Below are 23,158 nucleotides of genomic sequence, written 5' to 3' on the forward strand. Positions count from 1 at the left end.
TGGCAAAAACAAAGTGTTACACTGCAGGGCTGGTCCTTGTATCCCTGGTGAGCAGCGTGGATTATTTGTTTATAGTACACAGCTGGTTAAAACGTGCCTGATCCCCTTGGGTTGCTTTATGGCCTACATGTGCTCAATGCTTCCTTTGTCTGCCAGGAGACTGCAGATACTGAGAAAGGGCTTGGATCTGACACTGTTTTTGTATTTCTGCCTAGAGGTGCATGTTACACACACGCATGGATCCCTGAGAAAATGATGCAGAATGTGACAAATATATTCTCTGATACTATATTGTCAAAGAAAAAAGAACATCTGTGTTGCAACGGAACTGTTTAAATTCTAAGGGTAATTTTTGACTGTGTGCAGTTCAGAGTCAGGACTGCAATGGGTGGAGATTGGGGGATAGGGGAGCTGAGATTCCATGGAGCACTGCTTCCCAAGTGGATTGTGGGTTGGAAGCATCTGATACAGCTGGAAGTGTTTTTCAGATCTCTTACATATTTTTGTCGAGGGGTTTAAATATTTTTTGTGTTAAAAAAATGTTTAAAAAATTGGTGCCTAACAGCTACCTTAAAATTATGTTCAGGTTTCTTACATTCTGTCTCCACTGAGGCGTCTTTGCAATTGCGTTAGCCTCCCTCGTTCCCCCTCCCCATGTGAAGTACCATTACGTGATATGTGACGTTACAGCGTGCGGAGGAGGGGGCTGGGCAGGGACCACTTGGACTCGAGGCGGATACAGAGGCGATTTTATTTCAGCGCAGCGGCAACACAGCCAGTCAGTAGAGCTGGGCGCCTTGCATTAGCTAATCTCATTGTCTGCGGCTGACAGAGCGACCAAGGAGAACGATTGTAATTTAGGAATTCAGTAATAACAAAAAAGAACGCGCATTTCAAGAAGTGGCCAGTTAACCGCGAGTATATTTAGACAGCCGCTGGAAACGCGAAGGACCCGGGCGAAAGATATCAATAAAGAAAAAAGGAAAATGAGCCGCTACCAAGTTTTAATAATATGAGCAAGAACCGCGTTTTGTTCTAGTGGGAGGCTGTCTATCGCTGCAATAGAATATTCTCTCGTTTTCAGCTCGCTCAATCTCACGGACTGCATCTGAATTCACGTCGACTGCTATTTCATAGTCCCTACGAAAACGGCTTATTTGTTTGTTTTCCCTTTGAGAAGAGTTCCTTGTTCCCACCACGATGAATTACCAGTCGGGTGTCCCGGTGTCGGTTTCGGTATCTGGTATCTCTCAGCAGTCTCAGCCAGCGATGCCCACCCCGGGCACCGTCCCAGCTCCCGTTCCGGTTCCAGTGCCTCAGTCCATTCCGTCCCAGTTTGGATCTGGATCGTCTTCTGGATCAGGGGCGGGTCAGTTCGGTTCGGGGACAGTATCAGGCCAAGCCGCCCAGTCCGGCCCACCAGGCTCCCAGTTTGTGTTGTCCAACTCGGCTGCCATAAGGGCTGAAATCCATAGGTTCGAGTCCGTCCACCCGAACATTTACGCCATTTACGACCTGATCGAGCGCATCGATGACCTGGCCCTGCAGAATCAAATCCGGGAGCACGTAATATCCATTGAGGGTAAGTGGGGGTAGAATCCGGTTGTTTCACGTTAGTAGCAGAAGCCAATTAATGGTGCCATTGGCAGTAATTGTCGGTCGACACCGTTTTGAGACAATGGCAGCAATGCCGCATTGTACAAGTCGTTGTGAAACGGTAGAAACTTGACGTTGGCGAAGGGGTGGGCGCTTTATTATGGAATAGAAGTTCGTGCTAAATCTCATGTGAACGGCTGTTCCCGCAATCTGTGGGTTTGCACTAGTTGTTTGACATTGTGACTGTGGTTTGCTACGGGAAGTGTCATTATAATGGTAGTGCCTTGTAAGTGTGCAAGTATAAAAGACTCCAGGCAATGGTTGACTATAAGAAAATTATGCACTGACCCCTGCAGTTGAAGTACTCTGTCACATAGCGCATAATATAAATATTTGATTAAACGCACGATAAACATAATAATCTACAGTGTAAGCAATGCTAGATATTCTGTATCAAACACAGGCTGTTGTCGTTACGTGCCCATTTCATTCGAATTAAAATCAGCATTGGTGTTATGAGATTTAATGTCCATCAGTAGACGTAAACTGGAAAAAAATGTTTAAAAACAACCCGAATTGTATGACAGACATCACATTTTACTATAAGATAATCGTATTTCCCCCACAGTTAAGTACTATTTCCTGTTATGTGAGCATATCATTAACACGTCGGGTGTCATTGCAGGGACCTCTGTTCTGTACGATGTCAATGCAGTGTTTCTGTGATGCTAAGACTTAGCTCACAGAAATTGTACAGGATGGATGCAAGTAGAATATGATAATGATGACAAGACGAAAACTAACCAGACATTTATGCGCTACGGTGGGTAAAAGTGATGTCTCCGCAGCATTGCTGACTGGTTAATTTTTACATAACGCTAAAATTGTGGGTAATGAAAGTAGCAATACAAAAATGTATGTAAAAAAAATATATGCCTTATTGGGAAGCGCAACAAATTCAACAGTGCTGTTTATTTTCAAAACGTTTTTTTCAGGGCTAAGGCAAAACGCAAAGCAATTAAATGGACGCATTTGGGGGTGTTGTCAGAAGTTCGGGGAGCAGAGGAACTGTTCCTGTCATGCTCTGTCCTTCTTTGAGATCTTCTGTGAGATGTTAATGTTCGTATTAGCCCCCACTGCATTCAGAGCTGTTGTGTGGGTTCTAATAGCCCTGCTTCTGTAACATGGAAACGGGCATGTTTTCATTTTGTGATTTGTAAAATACTGTGTCCCCCGTGTGTGTGTGTGTGTGTGTGTGTGTGTGATTTGGGGTAGGAGAAAAGCGTGATCCTCACCTCAAATCCTGAAACAGGTGGTCTCTGACCAGGGTGTCAGCCAAACTAGTGTCTGACTGTGGAGCAGAGAGTGACAGTTGGTGCCTGTTCTGTCCATTGAAACGACCTACAGTAAAAGAAGTGAATGTGCGTATGTGTTGTATACATCAAAGAGGATTATTTCCAATTGGTTTGGATGTCTCTAATGCACTTACCCCCGGCTGTGTCACTTATCTTGGGTTTGAATTAGTCAGATTGGTTTGATCTGTCTCTTCGCAGAGAAAACAATGTTGTTTCACCTTTTCATTGGTGAGTGGGAAAAGAGTGTTAAAACGAGGAGGGGGTGAGGAGAATGCAAAGGTAGTAAAAATGGTCTTGAATTTCTGTAGCCTTTGACAGCAGTGTGTTTGTTGTCGGCATTTAAGAGCCGCTGCATTCAACGATCCCCTACTGTGAACCGCAGTGTTGCAGCCTACGGAGAGGGAGTAAGAAGAAATGGACCTATGATATCTTTAAGCGTTTTATGTTAATGTTTGGAATACTGAATTCCTTTTTACCGTCTAATTGCTTATTGGTACATTAAAATAAATATTTGTTTCACACTTGAAGAGGCTGCACTGAGAGTCTGAAATGAGAGTGATTTCTTTTCAGGGGGTGTCTAACCACCCCTGCATTGCCTCGGAGATTACTGTGCAGCGCCTTTGCTGGATTTTGCTAGCACCTTCCCCACGTGTCGACAGCTACACTAGCGAAGGAAAAGGACACTGTTGCTTCAGCACAAGCTCAAGGGCTTCCTGCTCCAATCAACAAGTTTGTCATGTAAATCCTGTTCTTTTATGTGTGCATGTAGATACCATCGTAGCAGCTAGGTTATCTTTGCATATGTCTGTTTGCACAGTGTGTGGAAATTAGCCAGAACATTCCCAGTAGTCTGAAGGTGTTTTGCAAGGACTGGAAGGGGCCACGTCAGTAGCAGGACCTGTCATCTCTCGCTACGATCTGTAGGACATGGGGCTGGAGACTGCAACTGCTTGACAACCGGGGGCATGCACAGATTTGTTGTCGTACGTTTTTTTTTTTTCTTCCTTGTGACTAAGTGCGAGACTGAGACACAAATACCCCTGATAAGTAGAGACTTGAGTGGGCGTCAGATGGTACATAATCGTGATTTCAGTGCAACACGGATATTTGCATTCAAATGAGCTGAGAGCTGGTTATCTGCAGAATGCAGGGTTTTTTTTTTTTCTGCCGGAACAAAATAAGAACGGGGCAATTTGCCCTGGTCCGTAAAACATACAAAAAAACACAACAAGCCGCAGCCCACTTGCAGGATGGCTGAGTATAGGGTAAGGAGAGACATCTCACCTCATGAGTATATCAGACACAGAAATGCTTGTTTCACTAATGCTTTTCTCCATATACAGTACTTGTGTGCCTTATTACAGAAAATAGCCCGGTATTACATTCACATTCCAGCAGTTGCCTCCCAAGCTCTCTGCTTATAGGCTGGGTTAATGCAACATAAGGCATTCAGGGTGCTGGCTGGTGCAGGCTTGTGTAGTAGACTTTATAAAATCTTTTTGCAGCCATGTCAGACACTAGCATCCAATCCATAAATGAATAAACAATCAATAAACAATTCTGGGAAACAAGTGTCTTTTGACGGTTTCACAGAGATCTCTGTCTTGAATAGTTTGTTTGTCTGCGCTGGAATCAGAACACTCACGTCATGCTAGAGTAGTGGAATTCCTTTCACAACTATTGGCTTGTTTGGAAGATGCAGATGAGGTCATGGACAGTTGATTGGCGGCAGACAGCGCAAGTATATTAGTCATTCTGGCAATACCAGTGACAAAGAGTAACAAAGCACGAATTGGGCAAGACAAGATTTGTATTTTTTTTTTCTCCACCATGAACTCGGGCAGTAAAACAATATCAAGTGTTGTTTGAGCTACAAATTATATACCAAAGAAGGCTTAGCACTCCCTTTCCTTTTGCACAAAACCCATTGCAATTTTATGATGAAAGTTTTCACATTTGGCACTGTGGTTGTTCAATTTCAGATGTAAAAAGTCAAAATATGTAGAATCTGTATGCTAGCCCAAGTCATGCAGCATGCTCTCCCCTCCTAGTCAGTAAATTTGGTACAATGCCAAGGCCCATCTGTCATATCCGTTGCACATAAAAATTGACATGGATCTTTATGATAAATATATAAGCGTAACATGCCTCTTGAAGTGTTTTAATATGGTGTAGTTTCTACAGGTAAGCAAGTCTTCTTTCTGTAAAGCTGGAGTAAAGCCAAGTCTGGATGGCCCCTTGTAGTATAACTGCAGCGCAGAGCCTTGAAACTCGTACGCCCCAGGAAACACGCTGACCTGAGCGTAGCGAGCGGAGCCTGCGAGCCTGTGGGGCCTGTTCAGCAGAGCTGACATCACTGTATGCTCAACGAAAAGTGTGATTCAAGAGATTAAAACGCCACTGCCTAAGATGGCGTGCTCATGTTCTGAGGTTGCAACCAGACCGCATATCCAAGGTTGCTTTAAAATGGACTCCCTCCAGTAAAAAAAGACCTCTTGGTGGAGGACCATTGAGCAGGAACTGAAAGCAACGAATTTGGTGTGCGGAGAGGCGCAAAGAGCTGCAAAAGACAAGCAGAGAAGAAAATTGTGGATGTCTTATGCTCCACAAGGAGCGAAGAGAATGAGTGAATGAATGAATGACACCACTGTATCCGCGCATGCATGTGTCACTGGGCATCTCATCTGTATCTGCAGGAGATTTTTGCATATGGTAAAAAAGACAATATGGTGTTCTTTCATCTACGAATCGACAATTTTCACGAATGCGGTGGGTGTGAGGTAGGCCTTTGCCCAGCTGAAACGGCTCCGTGTGGAAGGTGTCGTGTGTCTGAGACGGGACACAACACCATTTTGTCCCAACACGTTCACCTCCTCCGGAGGGTGTGTGCCGATAAAGGGGTGCATTCATTAAACAAGGCAACGGGCGAGGTAACTTCGCTGCTACACAGTTCATTCCACCAGTGCCTTCCCACGCTTCCCTCGTCAGCTTTGATGGCTTTCATTCAATTTGCTTTTGTTGACAAGTGACAGAGATAAATATTTCTGTATATAATTGAGTTAATAATTAAAAACTGTAACATAATTAAGTATGGCATGTAATATCAGGTTTTCAGAGCGCCATGGCTTTAAATTGGTTTGATGTCGTGTTGTAACACATTTTTTATAATTATTATTTTCATGACAGCTTGAAAAAGAGAAGTGGAATCTGATGTCTCTTGCTGGTCAGGTCAGATGATGGAGTTGTGTAGCTTTGGGAGTGAATGGCTGGGCCATCTCCAGCACCTCCAGGAGATGATGGTACCCATATAGTTCTCCTGGTTCCTGGTTCCACCTTGTAGGTGTGTAGATCAAAGATTTTTCTGAAAGAGTAGGCTGTATGGAATGTAGTCAGCTTGAGAGCACTCTGCTCTAATTGTACGGCAGTACTGCAGATATTCTAGGTGGCTCAAAAGTATGAAATACTGCTCACCTTGAGCAACTTCAATGGGGATGCTAATTACGCATTAATTTAGGCTAATTTAGCCCAATAATTGATCCGATTACGTGATTAAGCACTCCAGGTGAACAAAGACCAGAAGCTTCCCCCGGCCCTCCATCACTGCCTGCGTTCTGCCCTGCAGCACAGGGACTAGCACCACGCCGCCCTGATAAATCTGGGGTTTGGTAACTGTGTTGTACTGTGATGGTTTCCAGATTGTGTTTAAGCTCCTGGATGTGTTCCTGGCGTGGTTTCCATTGTTCCAAGACGCCCTGGCTGGTTCCCACCTACTGGCTGATGAGTTGCCCAAGTGCGGGAGCGTTGCTGCGTTGGCTTAGAACGTGATCTTCTCTCTAAACCGGTGGTGAGGTAACACTAAGCATCGTGATGTGTTGCTGTGGTCCATTCCCAGCCTGATTTGTCAGCCGAATGGGCTGAGTCAGGTGGGGTTTATTTCTTATGTATATGTGGCATTTGACGTGATTGCAGGGTGAGGTCCATATTACGCCCGTTTTCTCACGTCTGCTGCCATGTGATGAGACTTGTGACGGTGCTGAATGGAGTTTAGTCAATCGATCAATCATTCAATGAGCATATATTTATCAGAGCACATTTTAAATGTGATGCACTTGAATGTTGAGTTCAAAACTAAGCTCAGTCTTGAAGATTCCTTTGATGAAGTCCAGTTACATAACGTCTCTAACAAAGGTAGAGTTAATGAGAGAGTAATACTTTGATCATTATGTAACCGCTTTGTATGGGGAAAAGTAAATATGCAAGGCTCGGAGCTGTGCTCCTCGCCATTCATTTTAATTTGACTTTATGTAACAAAAGTTTTCTAACGAGCAGAGCAGCTTTCTCACAAACTTCTGCCAAAAATCAATGTGCATGACATTTTTCTCTCTCCGTTTGTTTGTACACAAAGTCTGACAAATTTGAAGAGAAATTGTTCAAAGGAACAGAGGATTCAAAAAGAGATCAAAACCAGCTGTCTCTTGCCTCCAAGCCCTGGAACTAGGGGAAAGTTCTGGACTCGTAACCAGGTTGAAATCCTGGGTGGAACACTGCTGATACTCCACGGAGAAGGGGCCCTTAGCCCGAATTACTTCTGCAAACCTAAAACATTGTTCAACGGCAGCATGCGTTGTGCACAAAAACCAGTGCTTGAAACTACGCCTATTCCTGTCATAACCTCCCCCCAGTATTTTCTGTCTCTGTGGCATCCTTGTTTTCAACAGCCGGGTCTTCTTGAGACTTTTGGGTATCGGTTTCTGTCAATCCCAGGTGTAGCCGGACCATTGCCTACAGTGTCAGAGCAGCAGCAGCTCTACCTGCCATCGAGAGGCATCCTCTCCCCTCTCCTCCTCTCCTGTACCATGTACCATTGCACATCCTCTGTTGCTAAGGAACCAGTGACTTGTGCCTCCATTCTAAGATTACAGGGCTAAACTGAAGACTGATTATTATTTTTTTGGCACCCACTTCACAACAAAATGAAGGGAGTAAAGGAATGACGGCTTGTTCAGTTTTCGATAGTCTCCTTTTAATCAGTGCTCATCGTTTTTCCTCCAATAAGCATTTCCTTTGTATGTCCTTGTGGTTCTTCCCTTCCGTTTCTGGAATTTTCCAAATAACTGCTGCAAACACCGGCACTGCGACTTGCTTTTTGGCGGAGAAAATATCCTGCAGAGTCAGTCCCTGTTATCGCGCGTCTTAGGTCTGACATCAGCAGGTCGGTGATTGCTCATTTCCTAGATGGGCGATATGGCGAGCCCAGAAGTCTTGCAGTGTCATCTTTTCTCACGTTTGTGAATGCCTCCGCTGCAGTAGGCGCAAACTATGATGTGTGAGCTCAGGGGAAACAGGTGTTTCCTCAAAGGTTACCGTTTCAGTGTAAGAACGGGCAACACGGCATTTCTGCAGCAGAAAGTCCACACTGACCTTGGGGGCTTTTTCTTTAAGGTCATTCGTTTTTTTTTTTTTTTTTTTTTTATTTTTCTGCAATGAACAGAGAGATGGAGGGTAAAGGATGAAAATAGAAGCAAGGAGCAGGGCCAGTCAGTAGAGGAAAAGGCCTTCAGGGTAAAGGGTGATAGATGTAGTTATATGTTTGTGTTGAACCTTTTTTGCTGTCCTCTTTGTCTTTTTCAGTTTTATCATATATCCTTATTTCCTTTACCTATTACAGCTGACTTCAGTAAGGCAACAGGCCAGGAAAGACACCAGTGCTATTGGACAGGGCAGATGTGTGGTGACTAACGTCCTGGTGGGGTGCATCCAAAATGACTGAATTTGAGTGTGGCTTGACAGGCTTATTGGATGAGGGGAGAACAAATGTACTGCGTTTTGGACAGGACCAGAATATGATTTATTATAATGGAAACTTGGCGGTTCTTCATGAACTCGGGGTGAGGGCTTGGGTAGATTCTTGCCAGCCTGATTTTTTTTTGGAGAAATTGCTGGAGAAAGAGTGTGCCAGCACGGACATGAAAAATGCGCAAATGCACAAGTTCATATTCATTTTGTTATATTTCATCAGGGAGGTTCAGTAACAAAGCAATGTTCCCTTGAGATGGGCAGTTACATACCAGCCTGCTGAAGGGATGCTGTTTCTTATACATTGTGGCACTTTAAACCTCTATAAACCTCTGTAATCCTCTTAAAAGGAAAATGCCATTAAAATATAATTTGATATGTTGTTACTTGGCTTCAAATCGGTTGGTTTTCTTATTCCTACCTTCTATCGTGTCTCGAATTGAACCCAGTTATCTGGAGGCAAAACACGTTTTCAAAGTATCTGTCTGTGTCACCCGGAGACAAAGCCTTCCAAGACCCACTGATCCTTATGTTGATGGGATGGGCACAGAGGAGATACAGAGCATGATATGAGCCGTCCAGATTATGTAAAATCAGGGGAATCTCAACAGCTTTGTCTCTGGGTAACATATGCTTTGAGGACTTGTTTTGGTTCCTTAATACTAATTTCAGTTTGAAACATGAGAGAATAGCAACTCTTTCATTGGTGAAGAATCGTACCTTAAGTTCTGATTTTTAAGATGCATTTCCCTTATAAATATGTCTCATTGATAATGGTTACAGCTTTTTAGAGCACACAATGAATTTTTCCTGACATCTCTCAAAGTCAGTTATATAGCTATATGTGCAAACATAACATTACCTTTTAAAATGAATGAAACGGTTGTTAAATTTTATTGCATCTAAATACTCCTTGGCTTTGTACTATATGTAATTTTTTGCATTGAATGCCATTTTATAGTCTTAGACATTTTCAGAGTGTTTGATAAAGGTGCACTTAACTAAACTAAGTAACAACCAAACTGACACTTATGATAAACTACAAACATCATGCAAATAAGCGCTTCAGGATTTTGTTTGCACCAAATGGATACAAAAAAAAGGTAAAGCATATGTGAGATGTATGTGTGTGTGCAGGGATACCCATGACCACCATGAGTCCTTCTTACTCTTAGGATCCAGGTACGTTTAAGTGCAGGTTAACCCATTTGAAAGGGGCCAGATTCTCGTGTCTTGGCTCGGTTTGGCGAGAGACAACAGAGTAGCGCTCCGGTCTGTCCTGGAAAGGGCCTCCCAAGTGAGTTGCGTGTTTACATGCCTGTGCTCGGGAATGTAAGGCGATCCACACACGCTCCAAATCTTGGTTTGTTAACCTTGAGCTCCTCTGTGTTTTCCGTCGAGGGGGAGTTGACTCCCTGCCAGTGGCTGGAGCGGGGGGGGGGGGAGGAGTTGGGGGGGGTGCGGCGGAGGGAGAGGGAGCCAGCGCAGGCGTGGTCTGCCGAGCAGCCCCGGTCTGCCGAGCAGCGCCGGCCAGTCCGTGCGGCGGACCACTGGGGGCCGGTGCAGGATCAAACCCTGGCTAAAGGCACGGAGTAGAGGTCAAAACCAAGTATAATTGCCCCCCCCAAAACCACAATCCTAAGAAGTGAGCTTTGTGTCAGCGGTGTGGTCATAAATCTGCCGGCGTAGCAGCTGTGAAAGCCTGCGTCCCGAAAAACCGAGTGGTTCTCCCGATTGCTCGTGTCCTCCACGTTTTTTTTATTTTTACGGTGGAAGGAGAAAGTGTCTGTTTGATTTGCCTGTTCTTCGCGCTCATGGGAACGTGGGTTTTTAAGTGTCTGTTGTGCAACATGTTGCCGACAGCTGTTTTGATCCTCCTGTCGGTGTTTTCAGGTCATTCTCCTCAGATATGCTTGTTTATGCTTGTACTCCCCAACAACATCCTGTCGGTTTCACCCCCCCCCCTTTCAGGGATCCCTCTGCATGCTTCTGACTGATTTATGGCCAGTGCACTGCAATTGCAACCTGCTCTTCATGGTTTTCTTTGTGTGCATGAGGTGCATACTTTTTCAGTAATGAAAGTACTTTCACTGGTTTACGAACCCAGCGCGTTTCTATAGACTGTGGTCAAGTCAGTCATCACTGAAACAATTTTAACTTGCTTATTTTTGTGAATGGTTTGTGTGATTTCTGATTGAGTCATTCGTGACTTTTTTTTTTGCACATGTAAACAAATCTGCTATCTAGAAATTTTCATGGCCATTTGAAAATGAACAGCGTCAATGTGTAGTTGGACGTACAAAAAGTGCAACAGTATTTCAGATGATAAAACACTCTGTCTGTGAAACCTCTTCACGGTGTGAAAGAAGTTTGTTGGTATGGTGTGCCAGATGTGTGCTTTTCTTTTTTCCATGCAGTTGAGGTTAATAACATTAAGGTTGTGTGAGCCAAACTGAAGTTATTCCATGTTTTTGATTTCGACATTGGTTTAAAAATGGCTCCAACAGCAGTGTTCCAGAATGTCTCTTCCAGGGTTTCCATCTGGATCGTCTGAATGCACTGTAGGGTCAGTTTCATGCAGTATCACTGATTGCTGTACATTTTTCAAAACCTCTAGATCACGCAGACAATTTTGTGCCTTATAAAGCATGCTGTTTTTTTCCCCTTAGCAACGGTGGTTGCTGTGTTTCAGATAGGGCAAATACACAACATTGTTTTTTTTTTTTTTTTGTGGCTGTTGGCTGTAGCGTTCATAAGAACTAATCGTAACCTGCCTTGTCCTTCACTCCTCCCAGCATCCCATGAACCACCCCCACCCCACCTCACTTGCTCGTTCAGTCACCCTTTCCTCTGCCTAAAAATTTGAAATTACATTTGCCCTCTTCCTTTGGAGGACAGGATATTAGATGTCAGAGACGCTGGAAGGGTTAGAAGCGGAAAAACAGGATGTTTTAACTTCATAGCAGTTTATAGAAGAGGCAGGTGTGGGTCATTCTGAGCCAAGTGTGGCAGAGCTAGATACTTCTGTCTTTCAGATGTGGCTGAAAATCCACAAGAGGGTTTTTGAGGATGTTGGGTGGAAAAAAAAAACATTTATTGTGTGTGTGTGTGTGTGTGTGTGTGTGTATGTATACCTGTATATATATATTTTTTATTATCCATTTCAGCTATGAGCATTCAAAGGGTTCATATTAGAAGCAAGTTTTTTAGACTCATGTGTGGTCATGGGTACAGTGAATTACTCTTCCATTTATTATGGTTTCATAGTGGAAAATGCTCTTTTTCATTACAAAAATAATTAAAAAATTTTAATGTATTCATAGGAAAAATGTATCAGTTTTATACAACAGTGTAATCCCCATCAAGATATGTGGCCACAGTGGTTTGTAATTATTGAGCGTTGATTTGACCCAAGTTGCAGAGTTTCTCCTATTTCTTCAAAAAGTTTGGTACTGCTCTCAACCATGAAGAGGGCACTCTCAACCCACAGCTGCTTAGGTCTTGACGAACCTCTGAGTCTCAAACATTCTTTTCCCTTGTTTTGAACCAAGCAAACTCCACTTAAAAGTTGAACCATCAAAAACACACCTGCTGTATTTTGGAACCAAATGAAGTTAAGAAACTGATCAGTAATTCTGATTATGCTGGAATTTTTTCAAGAAGTTGATTATTTTGGGAAAGTGAGGCCGGGAGTAATTTATGACTCCAATCAGTGCAAATGTCTCTTTGTTATGCATTGATTGCCATTAGCGTCTGCTCTCAGGCTGCTGCCCATTAAGCCAGAAAGTGAAAAATGAACAATTTTTTGTCACTGAATTCAAAATCATAATCTACATGTTGCATGGATAAATGAGCCCACGGTTGAATGGTGAGAGATTGTCAAGCAGATTGCAGTGTTGTGGCTAAAAGCCAACTCGGTTTAGCATTGGGTGGTGTGTGTGGGAGGGAAAAAAAAACAATAGCTTTCCTTGGAAAAAAAAGGCTTCATACTGATAAGGGTACAGCACAATATAGGTCCATCTGTGAGATCTGTGTATTTCCCTCTTGAATATGTGCCTCTGAAAACCATGAAGTGGTTCACAGCTGTCCGCAAACTGGTTCTGTTAATAGTGAGCAGACCAAATTGTAAACACAACTATTAAAATTTTGCCTCTTAAACATTTCATTAAAACGTCTGACTAATACAACAAAGTTTGGAGCTGGAGCGCACACTAGTGTTTAATGAAGCATTTGAAGAGGCGCAAATTCTTTGATTTATTTTCAAATATTCTTTATCTCTTCTGATAGGATAACAATCACTGCATCTCAGTTTGAGTGCTTTCATCTTAAAGGAAATGCTTTGTAGTGCTTTGCTTTTTGAGATTTTCATATAAATGCTGTGTTGAAATGGCACGTATGTATGTATGCCTTCTGTGTGAGCTGACTTCTGAGTGTTGACAAATGTGAATCCAGAAATTCGAAAAGCTATTTGACATACATGTTTTTTTTTTACTCTCTCAACACTGAGTCAAGTATATAACAACGACAGAATGTGAATTTTTTACCTTTAGGTGGAACTGTAGAGACACAAAGTTACTTACCTCTATTCTGCAGTGTTTGGATTGACTGATCCCAGGCCTGTGCCTGACCCTTTTGCCCAAGTGTCAACTGGTTGTAGTCAAAAAGATGTGAGGTGCCCCTGCTGGCACAGCCAAACTGCTGTGGGGTATCTGAGTGACATTCATACACTATATGGACAAAGGTATTTGGACACCTGACCATTACATTGTAATGACATTGTATTCAAATACATATACTTTAATATGGAGTTGGTCCCCCTTTTGCAGCTATAACAGCTTCCACTTTTCTTGGAAGGCATTCCACAAGATTTTGGAGTGTTTCTGTGGGAATTTGTGCCCATTCATTCTGTAGAGCATTTATGAGGTCAGGCACTGATGCTGGACGAGAAGGCCTGGCTCGAAATCTCCGTTCCAGTTCATCCCAAAGGTGCTCGATGGGGTTGAGGTCAGGGCTCTGTGCGGGCCAGTCAAGTTCTTCCGCACCGAACTCATCAAACCATGTGTTTATAGTCCTTGCTTTGTGCACTGGGGCACAGTCATGTTGGAATAGAAAAGGGCCTTCCTCAAACTGTTGCCACAAAGTTGGACGCATAGCGTTGTCCAAAATGTCTTGGTATGCTGAAGGATTAAGATTGCCCTTCACTGGAGATAAGGGGCCTAGCCAAAACCCTGAAAAACAGGTGTGGCCAAATACGTTTGTCCATATAGTGTAGATCCAGCACGAGCAGCTGATGGATCCCACAGCACCGTGTTGTGCTGATCTGATGTCTTTTCCCGGAGCGGCACAATTGCCATGCTACTTCCATTCTACATAAAAGTTTGTCCAGGGACAAAGACAAGGAGGAGACAGTGGGGGTCAAAGTAAAAAAAAAAAAAAAAATCATCAACACTGAGATTGTGTCAACGTGAGAAGATTCCTTTTATCTCCGCCAGACTAAGCTGCCGGCAGGGTTTAGAAGTAGACGCTACGCTCTCAGTCTGTATTGGGTCGGCCATTTGAATTCCATCCGATTGTCAGTCCGAGCCGTCTTTCCAATAACCGCAGGAGGTTCAATTTAGTCTCCCCCCGCCAGCCTGACATCTATCGGCACCTCTACAAAGGCTCCCGGCTGTCATGTCCGAAGGATTATACTGTTCATTTCTTTAAATGGCGATAAAGAACAATCGGGATGCAGCCGCGGGGGACTCTTACAGCCAAGGTCACCATCTCGGCTCATGTCATGCAGAGCGGTGTACGCTGAACCACAAAGGGGTTCTCATAAAATGAACAGGAGAGATACGCTCTGTTGTGTGTTCGATAAGCCATCTCACCTACACAGTTTAGGCGAACGGCATGTCTTTCACGCCATATTGCTCTGTCAATATTAAGGTGTGATAAAAGTCCCAAGATCCTGGACACAAGGGAAGGACATACATATACCCTATGGGGGAAAGACAAGACAGTTGGTATGGAATGGCCTGGAAATTTTGGGGATTTGAACTAGTGGAGTTAGATTATGATGTATGCCCAGTTTTCCATTTGGATAGCTTCTAAAGAGGCAAGGGAAGAGAGATTTGATTGAGATTTTCAACAGAAATGGTGTGAATAGACCCGATTTTATTTTATTGTCTATATGTGTAGTAGGAGGAGTCCAAAATCCAATTATGAGATTTTTTTATTGTTGTTTTCATTCTTCAACTGAAGGCAACAGACACTCGTATCTTGTGAATGTCAGCCTAAGTGAGTTATGTCTGCGCCTACAAAAGTAATAATTGGTCATTGTGTTTCACCACAGTTGTCACTATAGTAACCATTTGCAATAAATGGAACGGAACAGTGCATATTATGCAAGTTTTCTCATGTGTATTTGTCTGCATGATACTGTGCATACTTTTTCATATTTTTTTCCCCAATTTTTCATTTTCACCTCCATTCAGTGTTATTGCATAAGCTCTTCATCTGTTTATGTTCAGACCTCTCTCAATTTCGTAAGTCAAGTGTGAATTGGGATTTAATTTAATTTACAGGTAAAATGAGAATGGGTGTTACTGAGAATTGGAGTAATGTGTGACTGGCTCCTGGAATTCATCACAGAGCGGTTTTTTGAAAATGCCATTGCCCATCTACTGTCCTCACATCCCCTGTTTCCACAGATAGCTTCACACTGTAGATCTGCAGTGGCTGTCATTAGCCGCAACATACTTATATCCTGTTGAAGTGAATTGTGAATTGAACAGAGATCTATAAAAGCAGCATTACTGTAAATGATAGTGTTTACATGGCTGGTTAGAATTTACTTACCGGTTAGAGTTTGAGCAGAGATAGTAGCCAGAGCATATGCTAATTCTACTGCAATTTTGAGATCTCAACAGGTGGTCTGTGCACTCCAGCTATTGCTAACCCTCAATGAGTGTTTCTTTCATATGCATTAGGAAGGGGAGAAAACTATGCCATCGTATTTGCTGTGCTAGTTGAAACCAACATGTTTAATGCAGTTGATGCAGCAATTATTGCTAATGCATCCTGTTACACTTTGAAATATTCAGTCCTACAAGATGAATGTCTTTTGAAGGAGAAGAGATTTCACACATGAAGTGATGATATCCAATAAAAGTAAATGGGGAATACAGTCTGGTACTGGTCTAGACTTCAGATATTGCGGAGGAAATATGAAACGTTTAAATGTTAAACTCCAAGATGTCCAGGTATTGTAAGAAATAATTACTGCACCATTTCCACATGTTCTTTTCCTCCCATCTTGTGAGATTGGTTTCATAGTAACCTTTTGAGGGGGGAAAAAATTGCAATTTCTGCACCTCAGAAGGAGAACTTGTTGTTTCCGTTTAAGTCTGTTTTCACCCGAGCGGCGTCCTATTTCATCAGATGAGATCCTCCCAACTGCTTGCGTCAAAAAAGCCAGCGCGTGTTCGGGGCCCTCAGGCCTCTGGTCATTAAAGGTACATCTAAACCAAAAGGGAATGAGAGACATGACCATCCGGTGAGCCAGCTCCTGCCGAGATCCATCTGAAGAAAAAAGTTATAATGCAGCATGCCATGGTATCCATTCCTCTGGCCGTCTCTTCCAGTAGTTAAAGTCACATTTTCTTCCCACGTCTTGCTGTTAACCCTGTAGTGGTCAGGAAAACGTCACATGGATGTGATTCACAGGCAGGATAAAGACAGGGGGCTCAGGAGGGCACCTCAGAAAGGCTTGGGGTTATTGGTGCATCTGTCCTAGGGCCTTCTGGGATGCGTGAATGGGCACACTGCTATAAAACCCTATCCCATCACACTCACATAAAACATGACAACTGCCCTCCCCTGATTTTGTATGTGTAGATATATTTACTGTCATACATATAGTTACACATATATAGTTATATATAGTATATGTATTTTGTATACATATTTGTATATGTATTTCAGTCATATTTCTACATCCCAGAGTGCAGTAATTGCACAAAGTTAGCCACTGTTTTTTTTTTTTTTTTTCCCCTGCCCTGGTGGAAGGGATGCTGCAGGCTTGTTTTACAGTTCTGTGGTCAGGTCACAGTGTCTTTTATGCTTTTGTCTTTAAGTAATCACTAATGATTATTACTGGCGATTTAGGGGGGAAAAAGCAAGCTGCAATGACTAATCCAGACGCAGCCCTGCCGCCCACACTCACTCACTACACTCACTCACTTCCTGCATATTCTCCTCTCTGGGAGAAAAATGAAAATCTGGATTCACGTTGAGCGGTGCGCTCTGACCTTCAGTTGGCCTTCGTTGCTAATGCTAATGCATCGCGGGGTTTAGGGCATTCCAAACTGACGCTTGCCGTAAGCTCATTTTTCACATGGTGAGGAAGGGACGCGATATCCACATTGGGTCCTGTAGGAAAAAAAAAGACACAGTTCTCTCTCTGAAGAGGCACGGCCCTCTGCCAGCACAGATAAAATCCTCAGCCCACTGCCCGCACACTCATCCAAACCTGAATTTGTATTTTTCTTTTTTTTTTTTGTGGGAACAGGTGTGTGCCCTGTTTCCATGGCAACATGGTCTTGAGCCCACCCCCCCTGTCGGTTCCTGGCCTATCAGCAGGCGCTTTGGCTGAGGCGCTGTTACTGAGACGGGGACATAAAGAGCGACCGGAGCGGCGCTTTTCAGCGGACGCGTTCTGTGGCGGTAATGCGCGCACATTAAGGGCATAAACACGCTGCCTGCCTCGCTTTGTGTTTTTATTCGTCAGCCTCCATTACGCTTCTCTCCGAGGAAGCCTACAGAGTGGTGAGACCTTCGGGTAATTACACATCCATTATCCAGGTTTAAGACGAGTGTGATGTCGAAAATGAGCCGGTCCGCCGTGCGCCGTGCGCCGTGCGCCGTGCGCTTTCCTTGGGCCCGCTGCTGTGAATGGGCAGCTCTGACACCTGTCACTTGGGGCGAAAATGGTTCCATTTCATTGTCTGTCCGTGGGACATTATCAGGAAAGCGAGGGATACGCTTACAGTTAAGTCACGCAGCAGTATGCAAATCAGATTGTAGCACCTGTCTTCCCTCATTTTGTAAGTGTATGCACCCCTGTACGGGGATGAAGCGACTTGCAGAGCTGTTTGTGGGACTGCAGGGGAGGATGGCTGCTCAGATGCTGAACTAAGAGGTCAGACCTCATTACTTCCCTGCTGCACTTGCTGACTTGTTTCAGCTTTGAGCAATTCCACCATCCTATTTCATTAATTTAATGAAACCTCACACACACACACAAACACACACATACACACACGCACGCACACACACACACACACACACACACACACACACACACACACACACACAGACCAGGGCATGAAAGCATCAAGGCCAAAGTGGCATTTAGTGTGGGTAACCTGAGCCAGGAGCAGATTGAGGAACAGGTTGCAGCATTACTGAGTTACAGCTCCTAATGAGGGTGGTCTCTGCTGGATCGAGAGTGCCAATCAGATGTGGTTTACCGGCAGCGTTTGACATGATCAAGTATACTCTGTACCAGTCCTTTTAAATTCATGTCCTTGCTTAAGCGAAAAAGAGATGTAACAGGCATGTCCTATCATCACTTTACAGCATTGTTTTTTGATTCACAGGAATGAAAGGGTGGCCTGGTCTTGAGATCTTTGCTTTAGAGCGGTCGGATATATCTAGAACGCTCCATTTTCTGTAGCACAAGACTTCCCTCTTCCCCGCGCATATTGTCGCGCTGAGGTACTTTAGTTTCTCCTCCATTGAGAATATTTACAAGACGTGAATGAATTGGGTCACACTTTTGCCTCGATCCATTCAAAGACTTGTCGCTGGGAACTCGCGGAGGGAAGGGGAAACACTGAATAATTGAAGCGACGGCTGAAAGCGGCTTTATAAGCCGCGCGCCCAATCGAATGATGCGGAGGCTTCCCCCGCGCCCGTTGCAAGGGAAAGTAGGGCAGGGGGATAAAGGCGCCAAGCCGTGACTCGAGAAGATCGGTCATTTCTCAGGAGTCATCGCCTCTTAAATTTAGGGCTTCTTATGTCTCAGTCCTAGTAGCAGCACCGAGCACACCGCGTGGCCACAGCTTTTGTTGAATTTTTGCAGGTGCGCCTGACCTTGGAGCCGCTCAAGAGACCTGAGGTCAGCTGCTCCTCCCTCCCACCCTTACACAGTGGCTATTGATAGATCGACCCAGCACAGTGCTCATGAATTTGTTTTTTTTGCATGCGTAAACTATTTACGTTCGTCTGTGTGTAGGCTAGCCTCAAAACTAATGAAGCGTGAACTGCGGGAACTGCAGTGGATGTAATGGTTACGCTGTGGCTCATACCGGCGGCAGTAACCCTCCCTTTTCTCCTGAGGCAAACGGGACCTTTGACTGGCCATTTTTTAATTTAACATTTCTCGCAGAAATGCGGCTCAATGAAAAGGAAAGACCTTTTGCTTGCTGCAGTGTTATTTGTGAGTGACATGTGCAAAAGCATCCTGATTCATCATTACATAACATCACAGTGAACACACCTGTTTCCGCCCGGCTGTCTAAGGCCACACTGAGTTGAAAAGTAAGCCAAAAGAGACAGCTACTGCAGTTGATCATGATTAGAGATGGATTAGGATTGTGAATGAAAAACTTAACGTTGGTTTGGCCATTGGTAAATTAACGTGTATATCATTTACAGGGGCAAAGGCATGATTAAAGAATTCACTGCTATGTAAATATTCATGTCACATATAATGAAAAAGTAACTTACAAAGGGAAGAGTAGATTGAAAGTAATGTAGAAAACAAAACAGAAAATGCAAAACAAAATAATTCAAGCCACTACTAACATGAAATGCGATCAGATATTTGGTAGATGTTGGTTTTACAATAAAATGGCAGAAATAACAATATGGGTTTTCAAACACGAGCAAACTGATTTTGTGCACAGTATGAGTTTGCTCTTTTTTGAATAGTTTCTAAAAAAGAATGAATGAATTCCCGCAGCAAATGCAGCTAGCTATCTGGCTGTTAGAGGTAACTTACTATCGTTAACTTAGTCATTTATCTTTGCTTTGTCTAGCTAATAACTACATGATTAAAAAAGGAATGTGATGTCGTATGCCATATAGATGGCTTGATGTTGTGATATGTGTATTGATGAGGTGACAACAGACCCTTATGGACATAACCTTCATTATACAGCACAACAAATGGTCGTTATGAACAATTCATATCAAATCTGGGAGCTGTTTAATCAAACTTAGGCCCAAGAGTGTTGTGGTGTTGTGCATATAATGGTTTGTGGCACTTTCTAGTACAGGTGAGGGAAACTCCAGAGGTACTCATTCTTCAGTGTTGAGTACTTTCTGACATGCTGTAAAAATCTTCTGTGGAGTTAAACATCCCTCAAAGATGTGTAGCTCATGCCCTTAATTATACAGTAGATCGCTAACTAGCTAAGTCAATGGTACTGTAATGTATACCCAGCCTGTTATGCATGTGCCAGTGTGCTGATTAAAAACGCATGTTATCTTTTTTATTCATGCCATTATCTTGTGTCAATAGCTTCTACTACTAAATGGTTTCTAACTGTGTGCACGTGCCACGTAATTATCAACTTGAATTAAATCATCACAAACTGAAGTATGACAGGATATGCCTTCCCTTCACCGCAGTCAGTTTTCTTCCCTTTGGTTTTGTTTTCTTGCTGGCACATCAAGTCAGGAGCGTGTCTATCTCAGCAATATTGATTGCTAATTATGAGCCCATTGAATTCATGACTAACAAGTATTCAATTACAGTGACTTGTGCTTCTCTCATACAAATTGTGTAATATTGCTGCATGGGTTTTTTTTTTCTCCCACAAGATTGTTCAGGTGCAGAATACAGTTGTGACCATCATGCTGTTTGTACTAAAATGCTACCTGAAATGCTCTCGTATGCGGCCTAAAATGTGTTGGCAAATTTTGCTCCTCTAATGCCGAGGTCATTGAAAACATTGTAGCATATGCATGAGTCATGCAAAGACTTATTTTCATTTTACCCAGCCACCTGGGCTGCTTATGGACAATGTATTTTGCATATAACTCCTGTTAGGGCCCATTCTAATTACCACTCACATTTATTCAATAGTCTTTTTTCTTTTTCATTTTTTTCTAGAATTGCTTACCGTTATATTTCCCTACCTACTTGTGCATTTTCCCCCGCACAACTCTTTTTTGTAACGAGAAAATATCCTTTGAATATTTGCAATTATTGCAGTATTTCCTACCTTATGAGTCTGCAGCTTGCTTTGTATTCTTTGGGCTCAGCGGTTACATTGCTGCGTGTGGCATGTAGCCATTGGGAGGGCCTGTGTGATCTCATGAGTGCACAAAGAATAAGGTCACGGCCAGCTCAGATGCCGCATTCAAATACTGCAGCGGACTTTTGTTCAGAATGTCAACAACCTTGGGGGATGGACTTCTTTTCACCACCAACAAATTCAGTAAAAAAAAAAAAAAAAAACTGACAACATGGCAAACCTTTTCCGTCTGAATAAGGCAGCTGGTTGGAGTCCCCCTGGGCTGTTGTAAATTTGAATCTGTCAGGTGCATATCATTGTTTCACAGCGGCCAGGGTTATGGGGGAGATGGAATTGCCTCCTTTTTGGTTTATGCCGTCACCCGTGTTCGTCGGACGCCGTTTCACGTGTTGCGGCAGCAGGAATTCAAGGTGAGGGGGCTGCTCTGGGGTGCCATGGTAACGGTGGAAAGGAGCCAGGCTTTTCGCTTCCTCTCTGTTGCCGCCGGTTCCTCTCCAGATGAGCTTTGATGTGCCCCTGCCGGAACCGTGGGGGGGGTCGGGGGGGACAGCGCTGCGGTGTCCGAGTGAGCTGGGCAGAGGGCAGGTGCTTTATTGATGTCGACACCAGTGTTTTGCCATAGGCCCTGTGGCAGCCTGCACCTGCAGCATTTCAAAGGGCCCTGTGTCCATTCTAACTCCGATGGGTAGAACCGCCAGATGGGTACTGCTCTCTGGCCGTGCTGAAGTTGTCTAATGCTTGGCCTGTTCAGTATATGAGTTTTCCCACAATGCACTTTGGTTTATTTTATGGGGCGGCCTGCAGTAGAAGACCGTTACATTGAAGTTGTTGCGTTAAAACTATTTGCGTTGCAGAGGTTCTTAAAATTTATACATCTGGGCTTCCAGGGTGACTTACAGAGATTACATCTGTGCATGTACTCGATTTATATGGCTTGATGTTCGCTGAAGTTGTGCTGGTTAAGGACTTTACTTAAGGTTGTGGGGGTGCTTTCAATCAAAAGACCGGCTCCTTAATGCCCTTTTATATCTGAAAAAGTAAATCTGCCACCAGTGAGAACACACAGCACCAGCAAGTCGGTTGTATTGCCGTAGTTTACGACATTCATGGCAGTAATATTGGATGCGCTAAATACTGTATGTCACGAATTGATGTACGTGCTGTGTTGAGTCCTTCCAATAGTATAGCTCCTGGCCTCATTTTGTGTGCCGCTGTGGAGTGCGTGAGTAGAAACTGATTTGCCCACTGCTTCCACCCACCCATCCGATCTGAAGCGGCGGCTGGCAGGAGGTGATGCTTTTCCTTAGAACCGGAGTTATGTGTTGTGGGTGGGTTGAGCTGTGGCTTGGAGTTTGTTCGTGTGTAGACTTTGGGAGGTGCAGAATTTGAATTTTCTATTCAAATGTTATGCTTCTGCATTCACTCATACCCTCAGGCAGAAAAGTGAATGTCAATGAATTAGCTCTTATTTTGCCCACCTGCATGCATGCTGAAAAGAAAGAATAAAACCCACTGAATACTGATCTGGGTAAACGATTGGTGAACCCATCTTAATCCCGCAGTTCAGGTAGAGATTGCCACCAGCTCATTTGCGATCTGATTAATGAAGGTTACTCTCAGTCCGATCCCTCCGGGCTGATTAGACTCCCTTGCAGTCTCCACATGCATTAGTTCCCATAGTGATCTGTGTGTTTGCCGCCTGTTAGGTGGGGAATAGATGTACCATACGTCCCCAGTCACTGCTGTTTAACTGCCGAAGAATGTTAATTTCATTTGGAGCGCACGTCGGCCGAAATCTAAAATTTCCAACAAAATCTAATAAAACGCAGTTCGAGCGGGCAGACTGCCTTTTGAAGTGTGCTAGTGTTCAGGAGAGAGAGAGATAGAGAGAGATTCAGAGGGAGTGAGAGTGAGGGAAGCAGAAGTATTACGGGGGAGGAGACTAGTGATATGGTTTGTGATGATGATTCTATCTCCCTGGCTGCCCATAGATGTGGGACTGTGAAGTTTAATAGAGTAATGTTCTTTGTCTTTTTTTAATGAGTTAAACTCTGCATTAAACAACTTGGATGTCCCTTTTTTTAGTTTTCTACATTAAGCATT

General features: G+C 43.7%; 1 protein-coding gene across 1 annotated transcript in view; it reads left to right on the top strand.

The window, feature by feature from the left end:
- The first annotated feature begins 734 nt into the window (after positions 1-734).
- agap3 (ArfGAP with GTPase domain, ankyrin repeat and PH domain 3) overlaps positions 735-23,158 on the top strand; it is a 231,853-nt gene continuing 209,429 nt past the window's right edge. The window contains exon 1 of the mRNA XM_036519422.1: positions 735-1,582. Within this exon, the coding sequence (XP_036375315.1) occupies positions 1,201-1,582 (382 nt within the window). The 5' untranslated portion in view covers positions 735-1,200. The remainder of the gene's footprint in view (positions 1,583-23,158) is intronic.

The sequence above is a fragment of the Megalops cyprinoides genome, chromosome 24 (genome assembly GCF_013368585.1).
Source record: "Megalops cyprinoides isolate fMegCyp1 chromosome 24, fMegCyp1.pri, whole genome shotgun sequence".
NCBI lineage: Eukaryota > Metazoa > Chordata > Actinopteri > Elopiformes > Megalopidae > Megalops > Megalops cyprinoides.